Source organism: Lepisosteus oculatus, chromosome 15, assembly GCF_040954835.1.
Source record: "Lepisosteus oculatus isolate fLepOcu1 chromosome 15, fLepOcu1.hap2, whole genome shotgun sequence".
NCBI lineage: Eukaryota > Metazoa > Chordata > Actinopteri > Semionotiformes > Lepisosteidae > Lepisosteus > Lepisosteus oculatus.
In genome coordinates, this window is record NC_090710.1 from 25,053,555 (window position 1) to 25,067,443 (window position 13,889).

General features: G+C 33.4%; 1 protein-coding gene across 1 annotated transcript; it reads left to right on the forward strand.

Moving 5' to 3' along the window:
* Positions 1-1,761: 1,761 nt before the first annotated feature.
* tnfsf13b (TNF superfamily member 13b) lies at positions 1,762-9,812 on the forward strand. Its single transcript, XM_015364039.2, has 6 exons — positions 1,762-2,277; positions 2,473-2,590; positions 5,872-5,928; positions 7,240-7,352; positions 7,754-7,904; positions 8,218-9,812. Exons 1-6 carry the CDS (start codon positions 1,993-1,995, stop codon positions 8,328-8,330), a joined length of 837 nt encoding a protein of 278 aa, XP_015219525.2. The 5' UTR covers positions 1,762-1,992; the 3' UTR covers positions 8,331-9,812.
* Positions 9,813-13,889: the final 4,077 nt, after the last annotated feature.

Here is a 13,889-nt window from a genome sequence, read left to right on the forward strand (position 1 = left end):
ACCTCAACCTGCACACTGCTTAGCATCCTTTTTGTTGAACTATTCAGATGGTGTCCAAAAGCAATATTGAGTTAACTAAAAACATAATGGCTGTACTTGGAGCTGTAGAGTTGTCTTAAAATATGCTTCTGCCTCTTTATTGGTTTGTGTTGGTTCTGTTGTACAGGTGTAAAGAGACCTGTAAAAAATCAACATTACTGTCAAAGTTACTGTCCATCTTATCCAATACTGTAGGTCTGGCTGTCATAGTTTAGGGTGGAATTTGAGATTGTGAATGTTACTAGCTGCTATGTTTGTAGCCATACAGGAGCCATTCAATGAGCTACACCACAGCTAAGAGAATGTGAGATATAGGAAGGGGGAAAAGAGGTTTGGTTGTTCTTGAAGAAATTATTCGAAATACATCAGAATCCCCTTTATGTTTTTGTAATAAATAGGAAGCCCTGGCTGTATCCCTAAATGCCCATCTACTTTAATGTTCATCCATCTAAAAGGAGTAATACTTGATAAAATGCTTTGCCCCAATTCACATTGAACACATGAGATTAATAAATTATGATTTAACATGTTACAATGGTGCTAAATAACACAAGCTAAAATACAGTACTACAACTTAATTTGACTCAGATTCTGCAATTGAGTTTTGTTCTGTGTAGTTATAGAATAAACAGATATTGATTTAAACATATGTGTATACTAATGAAATTTTCTGTGTCCAGTCTTTTCCCAGAATTCTAAACTATTCATGTTCTCCACAAGAAAAACCCCAAACAACTGAGAATATAACTTCCCATTTCAATTAACCTTACAGCAAATGTCACACTTAAAATTCCAGGAGTTCTTAGAACTATGAGAAACTAAAAAGTACTGAGTTTCGTTATGAATGTATTCAAAATTACCATGGCCCAAATGTATTTTCATATTCCATCACTGCTATTTCCAGAAAACATATTTTGCAACAATAAAAATAGTTACTTTTTAATATTTCAATAGAGTCACTGTATGCCCGAAGGCATTTTATCTTTGAATTCTGAAAAAGAAGTATTTCGATTTCGAATTAAAAAAAATCAAACATTTTTAGTTTATATGTTTGTGTTGAAACATTTAAACATAATTCTGTAAATGTTCTTCTCAAGCGATGTGGTTTGTGGTGAAAAGGCTTTTTATACAAGCGCTTGGTTATCTGCTCATTGCAGTTTACTTCTCCTTTAACGGAAAAAAAATGCATACTGTTCAACATCTTTTAGTTGTTAGTTTTAGGTCATCCTTTTGTTAGGTGTTTAGTTAGACAAAAATGTACAGAGAAATTGGAAGTCACCACTGTATTTGTGTTTTCAAATTGCAGTGTTCCTTGTTAATACCTTTCATGAAGTGGTTTATACAGTATATCATACATATTCTCCTGCATGTATCCTCTTAAGTGTGGCACCTCCTTTTTCCTTTTGTAAGGTTTTCAAAATGAGATTCCCAGACATTCAGACTTGTGACTTTAATCGAAGCAATGCAGCTGTTCTGCAGTTTTGAAGTGGTTTTACTCAGTAATGTTTTGTTGACTCATAGTTAAAGTTAAGATACTACAAAGTTTTTAGTTTTAGAAATTATGCTACCCTGATATATTTTTAAGTATATATTTTCAATACTGTAATTTTACTTTTTACTTTTTACTTTTAAGGTTAATAGCAAATGTCCTGGATTGTTTTCGGTTTGTTTTTCAGTTCTATTTTTAAGCCAAGTTGCAGACTATACTTGTTACATATTTCCTCTATAACAAAATCTTAATTCTGAATTAAAGTTTTTCATAAAGAACAATTTAAGCTACTTCTCTTGCAAAAAAAAATAGGAACAGTTACACGTTCAAGAACAGAATTTGCCTTTGTAGCCCCATCTGACAGGAAATGATTTGCAAAGTTAACCAACCGAAATCAAGTGAATGTGTCTTTTACAGTAAGCAGGGAAAATAAAGGCAACATTAAAGATCTGCAGGATTTTGTCATGTTTCTGATAAAACAGCTGAAACCCGCAATGAATCCTGTTGTCCGAACACTTCGGAATGACTCTGATATTCAACAGAAATGCCTGATGTCAACAATTCTGGTGCTTATCCTTGCTGCGATAATGTCTTCATCTATGTCAGCTGTCTCTCTGTACCACATCATGACTTTAAAAGCAGAAGTTGCTAGTTTAAAGACAGAGGTTTTCAAAAAGCGAGAAGAGCAAATATGTTCACTATCCTGCCATGACACAGAAACAACCCAGCTGCCCAGCAACAACCAGCAGGTGAGTTTGGATCTTTGTTTCTGGAAAGTTTTACTGTTTTGGTAGTATGCAAATGTTTGGTAGGCAATTGTATGCTTATACGCATGATTTATAAGCTATTTGAAGTAGAGAAGACTTTCTGGAATTCAAATAATTGCAAATATGATTGACGGAAATGCATTTATAGGTAATGTAACTGTTTCGCTTTCTTTACAGAAACTGAATTATTTAAATGATGAAGCAGTACCCCAGCCTAGTATGGATAAGTCTAAGACTCAACAACGTCGACACAGACTAAGGCGACATAGTGTTGATAATGTGATCAGTAAAACAGGCAAGTCATTATTTCTATTATTATTACCGGGAGTATATTACTGTTACTAGCATTGGGGTATACACGATGTGTATTTTACATGTACAGATTTACAGTATTATACACATCCAATAATACGCTATAAAATATATATTTTTTATATTGGGTGAAATGTTTATTCAAAACAAGACATGATATATCATATCTTCTTTGCTCCTTTAGCTGCCAACAGTGGATTAATCCCAAAATATTATCCACTTTTCGAGTTAACATTAAGATCCATTATGTTTTTGAAGTCTTTTGTTTTCTGTCCTGAATTTCCCTTCTCCTGCTGTTAGCCTTCACCTGTGATTTGGGTGTATTAAATAATCCGTTAGGCTGTGTGTGTCAATAGCATTTACTGTTCTGAATCCTTTAATCCCCTCTTAATCTCTTGCCCTGGAATTTGTCTGTGGCATACTTTAGTGAACAGCAAATATTTTGGCTGCCGATTGTGAACTCTTCTTTAGTCAATATGTGTTTTCTAGTGCCGAGGAACATTCAGTACAATATTTTACTTTTTAATAACTCTTAATAATAATAACCCTTGTGTTAGGCTATGAAAGTCTGATATTTTACTCCTTAAATTGCATTCTCTTTTTAATTTTATCTGCATATTCTGTTGTTCTTTTTATTAAGTAATCCTTATTATCTAGAGAAACACGTCAAATCAATATTAGATCCTAAACATTTCCCATGTAGCTTTGTCTAGTTTGATAAAACTCCTGATATTATGATTGGCACTTCATATTATCTCTGTGTGGTATTTTGTACATGTGAATTTGTAAAGAGAAAACATGGAAGAAGACATTACATCCTTCAGGAAACGTCTGACTTCTGGCCTCTTGCCTGTTTGTGCATCTTATCAGATGTACAGGTGTTTACTGTGTTCTAAGCAGTATCTTAAGTTCATTTTTTTTCTGATGGTACCTCTTTTGATTCTCCTCTTTTATTCATCATTTGGAATTGTCAAAAATGGGCTTGCTCTAAAAGAGTCTAGATTGGTAGTACAAGAAAAGAAGCAAGCTTAACAGATCCCAGATGCTAAATTGTATTTTCTCACTTCTCATTTGTATTGCCATAAAATGGATGCCTGTTGGCTTTCATTAATGTATTACTTATAATTATCTGTGTGCAATACTGTGATGCCTAGGGGGAGGGTAGTTTTCACAAGTATTTTTTTTCTCGTGTACAGCCATACTATACATGAACAGGCATGACAGCCATGCAACCATATGTCACTTAATATGGGTTAAATCTATAAAGTTTGTTTGTGGTTTAATGGCAAACATTGGGGAATCTAAATATGCTGAGTTTAGCAATGCAGTTCCTACAATTTCTGTTTGTCATGGGTGGTTTCCAATTACAAGAAAGTGAAGTAACGTATTCCATTGGAGGAAACAAAATTGGAGGAAACAACTTTAATCCTCTCCACATTTGACTAAAAGAAAGAGAATTATGAAGTTATACAAATAATTTTGACGTATGGACTTCCATTGTCACTGGGGAAAGTATTAAGTTTTTTGTAATAAACTGATAAGTGTATTATTAATAACCTAATAAACTAAATATTAATTAATAAAACAGATAAATGATTGTCTTTGAAATAAACATCAAAGATGATGTTTATTGGTTCATTCATGTTCACTTCCAGCATAAGAAGAAGCGTAGTTGAGTTATGTATCTGTGATACACTAAGTTTCTTGAGATTTGAAAAAGTGCATTATAGTGGGAGTTCTTCTGAAAATGTTTGAGGTTACCTAATTCTGTCAGAAACTAAAAAGTTAAAGCAAAAATGTAATTGAGTCCTACAAATTAACTTCTTTTTCTAATAAAATGAAAATCGTTATTATTTGATTTTTAATTTTTTTATTTTATTATTATTTAACATATGGATGTGAAAACCCTTTTCTGTTCATTCGAATATCTACAACAGAGCAAATTAATTAAAAAGTTATTTAAAAGTTATTTAATATAAAATGGATGTTTCAGAGCCCAGCCAGTGGAAATAGTAAATGTGTACATTTTAATATCTATACGAAATTGTGGTAATTTAAACAAGGACTTTGAATTGAAGCCCTAAAACAGTCAAATTGAAATCCTAACTGGATGATCTGAAAATATTGTCCTGAAACATATAAAATTTGGATAATGTTTAAATTATTTGGTACTCATTTTTTTTTATTTGAGCATGCATAATTGACTGTATATATTCAAGTGACTTTGCTGCATAAACACTAAATCATTTTGTAACAGACTTGACTGCCAGGTTAAAATCAAGAACAACACAGTAAAGAATATGTCACACTTATGAACAGAACCCTTTCTCTTTCTGCTTTTGGTTTTTTGGAAGCTGGGCTAAGTCATCTCAGATGGAATCGTCACTTATTGATTCAGCATTTCGCGTAGACCTAAACTTATTTCTAATGTGTGTCAGTGATTGTCGCAAACACGCAGAATATCAAACTTGTTTTACAATAGACTTGATGGTAGGGTCCAAAAAATTGTTGAGCTGAGCAGGTGTGTTTGGGTGTTCCAGAATACCGTTTATAATGAATAAGCACTGGGACCTTTCCTACTGCCTTTCCTGTGTGCTTCATCAGACATGACACCATTCCAGAGGGACTGTATGTGTCCTCATGTTGCTCATATAACAGTGGCTTTCACGTGAGATGGGAAAGGGACAGTTACGCAGTTGATGCCCTACAGACCAGACTGGAGCCCTTTGAACATTTGTGGGTTTTGAAGAAGTACATGCTTCTCCAGGCTCTTCAGGAGGAATGACACAGAATCACACATGACAACATGAAATTCAACCTGATACAAAGCGTACAGTGCTTTGCAAATGTGCAGCTTACATTTCTTCCAGCATCTGTCACACAAGCTATTAACCTGTGCCTCTCCCAGTACATCCCCTGTAGATCAACTCTGTTGATGACAAATTTTAATAAGCAGAATTCATTAACCTACAGTATGTCATGTCAGTGAAGCTGCCACAGGAAATAATTATAATTTTTCCTGATAATTTTGTAATTATTTTAAATCTTTTTTTACAGTTATGAGTAATATATTTATTTTCATGGACTGTGTATAATGCAGTTAAATATGAGTAATCTTGACTTTCCAAAAAGTGTGCATGTTATTCAAAATAACGAACTAAACTCAGGCAATGTTTGTTGTAATACTGCTGGATGTTGATTTGTGCTACAGATTTCTTACAAGGTTTTTAAGTCCTAATTAAAATTGTTGCATTTTTTTTCCAGTGTTTCAGCCCTGTTTACAAATGATTGCTGATGATAAAAGAAGCACCTTCCAAAAAGGTATCCATTGATTTATGTTCATTGTCTGTGGCATAATTAAAAACATAGTCGCATTAATGGCTTTAATTTATGGTGTAATTGTCATTATCACTGGTGTGCTGCATTACATTTTCCAACAGCACTATGGAAAGGAGTGTAATAATCTAATAGAGATGTTCATTACTTTTAAAATGTACAATTTTACTGTCTCTAAAATGTATGAAAACCGATACATAATGAATGACAAATTGCTATGCACAGCAACACCACCAGTTAAAATAGTATCAGCTGTGGTCTAGAATGGCATAGCCAGCCTTGGCAATTTGAGCCATTCAATAAGTTTTGAATTTATTCTTGTTCACTTGATTAACATATGTGCTGCAGATCACTTCATTTAGACTAAGATAGAGCAAAGACCTGCAATGGCATGGAATCCAGGTGGCAAAGCTCACCTGCTCTAGAACAACCGAGAACAACCGTATGCAGCCAGATAGATACAGAACCTGTATTTCTTGTTAATATTATTGTAACAGTTTTGCAACTCATGTTTTTACAAGTTTCAGCTTCCTCTTATGATCCTTCATGTTGTAAGTCAAAAGTGAAGAATTTTTTAATGGAATAAAATACAGACATTTCTCAGAAACAATCTGTGCTTTTATCTTTCGCTTTGAAATTTTATTGAAATAAAACTGCTTAAATAGCATAGAATTGGCCTCTTTTAAGATTAAAAATTGGCATAAAATATAAAGAAGAAAGAGGAACTGTTAGGTCCTTGCCTTTTAATTTGAATATAGGCTTTATCTGACATCCTCCTTTTATATCTACTACATTTTTATGTCTGAGGATGTTTGGATTTTCTCTAAATGTATTTCTTGCACAATAAGGCAGGGATACTTTTTCACAGTTCCTCATTCATGTGATAATTTATTTTAAACCCACACCATGATAGGGCTTAAGATCAGGCACCTGGTTTGGCCTCTCAAAGCTTGTAGTTAAAGAAGTACCTTTAAAAAGTTAAAACTGAAATACCCCACCATGATATCACAGATGCATTGCCTGTGGTAACCTTTTTCCACTATTATGCTTTCATTATGGCATCTACAGTAAAACAAAACCTGCACAACAGCTTTCCCAAATTGCTTGTTATGACTGTTCAGACCTGGTCTGCTTTGACCCTATCATGAAAAAAAATGACCATTAATTTTGTCAGTACAAGACTTCAGTCCACAATGTTAATCCTGATTTTTTTTGTGAATCGTTTGAATAAAAAAACATGTCTTGGTTTGTATATTCTCAGAATGCCAGTCATTAAATGTGAAGTTATTATTTCAGATCAATATACAGCTATCCCTTGGCTCCCGGGCCTCAAAAGGGGAACAGCTCTGGAAGAAAAAAACAACACGATATATGTCAAAGAAGCAGGATACTTTTTTGTCTACAGTCAGGTGAGAGTTTCATAAAACATTGCATGCAGAATACGTAACCCTGATTTACAGTTTTCCCAGTAAAGCCACAACAGCCTGCAACCACATTTAGATAAGTTCCTCATCATTGTCTATAATATGCAAAATGATAAAGTCATTGTCTCAAGTTTACAAAGATAGAAATAAATTAATGGATTACAGTGAAGAAAAATGAATGTCATAGTTCTTTCACCCTGTTTCTTTCTGCTTGTCTTTTCCTTGTCTGTGCGAATAGCTGAATGACACTGCATATATACTGTAAATTAGATACTGTCTTTTTTACTAATGATAAAGTGAATAATAACTGTTGGGATATGTGATAAAGGAACAAGAGACAGAACAAGCACAAGTAATTACACAAAAACCAAAATGTTTTTTTTCAGGTTTACTATAAGGACAAAATCTTTGCCATGGGACATATAATTATCAGGAAAAAAGAACATATTGTTGGGGATGAACTCCAAAATGTGACTTTATTCCGGTGCATCCAAAATATGGACCCTATTTATCCATTCAATACTTGTTATACTGCGGGTATGTATAATTTAAGGGGTTTTCATTTTGACTGACATATCTGGTTAAATAAAGGATTTAAATAAAATAAGTTCTAAGATACCTTTGTGTAGTAGCGTTAGAATATGTAATAGTTCCAGTATTGGTATGAGTACTTCAAATAATTAGGTAGGCAACTAACTAAGATCTAGTGTGTAAAATCCATTCAAAAGTTTTACTGTATCATCAAGGAATTATGACACATCCAACCTAAAATTTGTTTTGAGAAAATTCATTATTGATATAAGTCTTAAATAAGTAAGTAAATACTGAGAATTTTTCCATCTTTTTCCAGGGATTGTGAAACTGGAAGAAGGTGATAGCATTGAGCTCCTCATACCCCGACGTACAGCAAATGTCTCCCTGGATGGAGATTCAACATTCTTTGGTGCAATTAAACTTGTGTGAGGTACGCTTGCATGGTTCGAAAGCTGTTGCTTCCATTTTTGAAAATACCAGAGGAGATATTTGCAGTTCTGGTTTTGCAGATGTATTTTGGGGAGGTTGTGTCTGCTCAGCTTGTTGTTAAACCAACGGGAAACAAAGTGAATGCTTTAACACTTCTGCCGTGTGATATACAGTATCACAAGAAAACTTAAAAAAAAGAAACTGGGATAGTGCCACCAACTTTGCAAAGATTAAAAAGGATGTTCTTCTCTACAAAGCCCAAAAATTGTGTTTTGTTAAGTAGGGCAGAATCTATCTAAAAGAAAAATGAGTGTCCAAATGTAAAAATAATGCTGACTACAGAATATTTGTATAATACACATGCTGTACAAATTTGTAAAACATAGCTTTACATGGATGCCATAAATACAACAGGGACTGTGTTTTAAATAACAATAATATGGGAATCTTTTAAACAACTGAGTGAGTTCATGTGATACCTAGGGAATAAGTATTTTTAAATATCTTATATTTATAACTGATATTAGGTCAGTTTTACTGTATTTGTTAGTGTAAATACATATTTCCCTAGAAACAGTATGAAAATTGTGATTTTGTTTATTAATGAGTCCTCAACCACAATATAAATGTCGTAAGGAATGTAGGAAAATATTGTTTTAGATTTAACATATGATCTATCTTAAATGATTTAACTCCTTCCCCTCTTTTTTATCACAAATGCTGTTTCTTTAGTTACTGCATCTGTCCCGTTACTGTCAGGCAATTCCACATTAAACACCTCAAACCAAGTGCATCTTAGGACAGGCAGTGGGAAAGATGTTGCCTAGTCTAACCCCATTTCAGTCTCTCGAAGTACTTAACAAGGCAGGTTTCATGAACTGCCTAACTGACATGAATGAGGCTGAGCTTAACCATCTGTTTTATTTAAAAAAAACTCCTCAGGATGTGACTTTGTGGCTTTTTACATTGTTTCACTTTCTCTGAGTGGTCTTTTGTTACTTAGGAAAATAGAAACTAAGTCAGTAAAGGCCTCTTTCTTGGAATTTAGTACTTATTTTTTTATGTTGTTGCCAAGTGAAATAAATTCTGCCTGAAGACCAATGTGCTGTTGACTTTCATGTGCAGCCTGCATCTTACAGCAGTTATTTCCCTCGATTTTAAAAGTGATATACAGTATCTTCCTAATAAAGCACCAAACAGGTATTTGTTCATTATATTATGTTATGTGAGATTCCATAAAAGCACGTGAATAGCATTCCATTATGGTAAATATTTAATCAATTGTTGTTGTAAGGACCTAGGTAATTAAGCTTAAGTATTACATGCAGTTACATACATTTCCAGAAGATGGCTCCTATGGCCTAAAAATGCCCACACAGTATTTCAGTATATGATTTTGTGTAACCAATAAAACTAAGATGTACATCTTTTGATTGTTCTTTTTGATACATCAATATTAAATAAATCAGAGTTTTACTCAAATGTGTGTCTTGTGTTGTGTTGTTTAGTACTTTTTTAAAAGATTTGTTGCTTCATCTGACTCTTCAAAATGGCATGTTACAGTAAAGCTGTAGGTAGGCATTTTGTTTAGAATGATAAGGCTTAAACATTTTCATATGGGCAACTGAATGCAGTTTATTGATTACAGCACATAAATAATTATATCAAAAAGTGAAACATCCTGAACACTCATTGTCTGCACATTTTATATGGCAATATATATGTTGGGTGTGAAATATTGATAGCATTATTGTTACTGTATGTTTTCAGTTCTTCAAAGTCAAGATTGTCTAAAAACTGAAAAACAAATTGTTTTAAAAATAAAATGCTATTTTTAAAACTATAGAATGCATTTGGCTGTATTACTTTTCAAAATACAGCCATATAACATATGACATTCCATTTCTTCTCCAAAGTACAAATAGTTTATTTTCTACACAGAAATTTCAGATCTTTGTAATTAAATATGATTTAGAAAAAGCAAAAGGGTCTCTCCTGAATCACACAACAGCTGCTATAGACAGCAGTAAGATAGACTCCCAGCAGAGATGTGGTGTGTTGGCTTGGCATACAAAAATGAGTTAAAAAGGCAGTTAAAATATACTGTATAATTAACTCACATTCATTTCACTTTTGAAGGAAAGATAATGCTCACTATCTGCTAGCTTTATGAAGCCACAGTTTTCTAGAACTTTTAAAGGAGGTAAATCGTTTTAACAAAAAGCTACAGTACTTATCTCAGGATGTTTGATCATGGGTTTATTTTACAGGGAGGGTAGGCATACAGTAAGTAAAAGAAAATTGAGGGCAGTCTACTGTAATCTTGTGTTCTACAGATGCTAAAAATCACTTTCATTCTTTATCAAGAGACGCAGTTTACTGTCATGACAGGATATTTCAGTGGTTAGGAATTATTCAAAATAATAGTCAAGTCCCAGATGTACACACACATACTGTACGTACCTTCAACACAAAAAATGATACTAAGCCTATGTTGTATTAATCATAAAGAAAATGCATCTTGCCCAGGCAGCTCAAACTGTGGCTCCACTTATATTAGTCTGAGCTGAAATTCTCACGATCCCAGTCTTTCATTAAATCATGGGTATCAAAAATATTTTACAGGCTTTTTTTTCATCAGCAATATCTTACCCTTTCTAAATCCAACACATCTAAGCAGCCCAACATTCACATTGGTGACCACACCTTAGGTTGCAAAAGACTAAGTTCTGTGTTCTATGTGAAGGTGATTTGCTAATAAATTCATAATTCAGTTAAATTTGGGACTAGCAGTGCAGGCAAAAATTATTATGAAATCTGAATATTTCCATGTATTAGCCGAAATATTGTGTGGGCCAAAAAACACATTTTACATAAGACTTGAGCTTCAATTTTTGGGGGTTAGGTTAAGTAAACAGAAACATTGGAGTGAGACTCTGTTACAATCTTAAGTGAAGGAGAATTTGAATCCAGTGTTATTACTGTGCTAGTGAGTTGCTTTTGCTATGTTGTTTTTCCAAAGTAGTCATATTTTCCTACCTTGGGCACTGCCTCTCTTTCCAATCATAGGAGCCCATAAAAATTGGCTTGTGGAGTGTAGGTTAGATGCATGTTTTTAAAACAGAAAACTACAGTTAACACATGATAGCATCTCCCATATCAGTCATGATTATATACAGTATGTATTAAAAAAAGTGTAGGCATTCCAGTCTGATATGTTATCAAAAGATCAGATTTGACTTCCCTGATTGATTTACTAATCATATTTGTGCTCAACATGCTGTGAATAGAAATATTTTTTCATTTGGAATTTCTACCATTCTGTATAACTAAGAAGAGGTTTCTGATTGTTTGTAGTATGATACAGTATTTTCATGCCGTTTTAGTTAAGCACCGCATACACTTGGAGTCCCCTCCAGGGGGTGGGTCACGTGCTTTCTATTCTGCTTTACTCTACAGAGAGCAGGATGAGCTCAAGTGAGATGAGCTCCTGTGCCTCTGCTAAGTTTACTATACAGTGTACATTTGACAAGGTAGCAAAAGTTCACATGACATCAGTAAAGTAATTGCAGCATGCATACAGCATCAAATTTTAAAAAGTATCTTGAATACCCTACTATAACACTACTATACCACTACTATACTATAGTACAAAAAAGAACATTACTCCAGAAATAGAAATACACAGTATGAAAATAGGGATAGTGGTAATTGCTTGTAGAAAGTTTAGTATCAAAGCCAAGTCCTCCCTAAGCTCCAGGGAAGAACACTGCCAAGGTGTTTGAGGATTTAGCTAACTACTGTAAAAGATGACATTATGCAAAAGTGACAAAAGCTTAGCAAGCTGACATTACTGTTTTACTGTTGAGGTGTCTGCTGCCACTAAGTGGCCATATTTATTAAAATCATTTTTTTAGTTTACTGGAAATGAACAATGCTTGGCATTTATAATGAACAGAACATTCACAATTGATCCTGGTGTTATTTTTATTATATTATATAATATTACAAACTGAAACATACTTATATTGATCCATATAAATCATTTAATTTAATAAACAATTGTACCAGATAAATGTCTTTAGGTTACACACATCAATGTGACATGTTGTGATTTAAAATACAGTATGTAATCAACATCTGTCTATATTTGTTGGTTAGTAAATCTGAATTGTGTTTTCTGGAATATTTTACTACCACTTAAACTTTTTTTTTGTACACAGGTCATGAATAACTGAATATCTCATGCGCAATCCATTCCTATATACAGTAGACCACATTACAATATTAGTTTAAATTCAAGCCACCCAACTTTTAAAAGGGCTTGGCAAATCTTAGTCATACTCCACTAGATTAAAAAGACTAAACTGCCAATGTCTGGATTTTTAACCTGCACTCTGAATGATTTGGTTTACTGGATAACCACTTGGGAGGCCTTGAATGAATACATTTTAAGCCGTGTAATTATCTGTGTGAACAAGCAAGAATGAAGTGGTGGTAAGTGTGTTAATGTGTGTGTCAAAACTGAAAAGAGCCCAGATGACTTGATTCACTAAAAATGATAGTGGAAGTTTGTCGGGTTAATGCACTTAATGCTTTTGTCCTTGTAAATATGTGTAAACTGGTGATCTTTTCTGGGCGTCTAGGTAAACTTACTCTAATTCTTCAATAATTTGAGATGCCCTTTCAGTCTTTACAATCCTTACAGAGTCTCTATAGAGCCTTTACATCTTATATCCAACCATTACTTTAGCCTGCATTTTAAAATGTACCTACATCACAGCAGTAAAGGAAAATGGGCCGAAAATAGCTGCCTTTAGGGAGTCTTCCAAAACACTGTTTGGATATTAAACTTTAATGGTTCCTTTAGAAAACATTTTACAAAGAAGAAATAGATTATCTAAGAATAAACGTCTAATATTAAATTAACTAATTCAACACTTTATTTTGAGTTTTTGTGACTAAAATATAATTCTACTACCATTTAGTATGAATTAAAAGGACCATACCTGTCAGCATACAGTAGCATAACAGTCAGTCAGTATATAAAATATGCTGGTTACTTAATTTTTCGTTAATTTAATTGGAATGCTTTGATCATCCATTTCAGGATACAGAATTAACACCACTGTCCACACCATGCCTCAACAGTTCAGATCTTATGTGGGAATGTTTTGCTCCATGTACTTTGCTCCAGTAAATGCTGTATAAATAAGTACCCTCCAGTACTACCTGTCACTGTAAAAGAAAATTAGCTCTAAAAAAAAATAAAGTGAGAAAATGTTTCAATGTTTAAGTTTTAAAAGATCAATAAACTTAATCTAATTCACCAGTTGAATTTGCCTGGCCATATAGATTGTATTTAGTGTTAATACAAAAGTATACAGTTATAAAGTATAACTGAAGTTTTTCTTGGAAAAAAGGGTTCTCACTAAGATAACACATACTCTATTATATTCTCTTCTTGGGTCCTCTTGAAGCATTTCTTGGACTTTATTAGAAGTTATTGACACTTGTACTGTGAGATGTTTCCTCTGTTTTTGAATCTTCTGTTTTTTT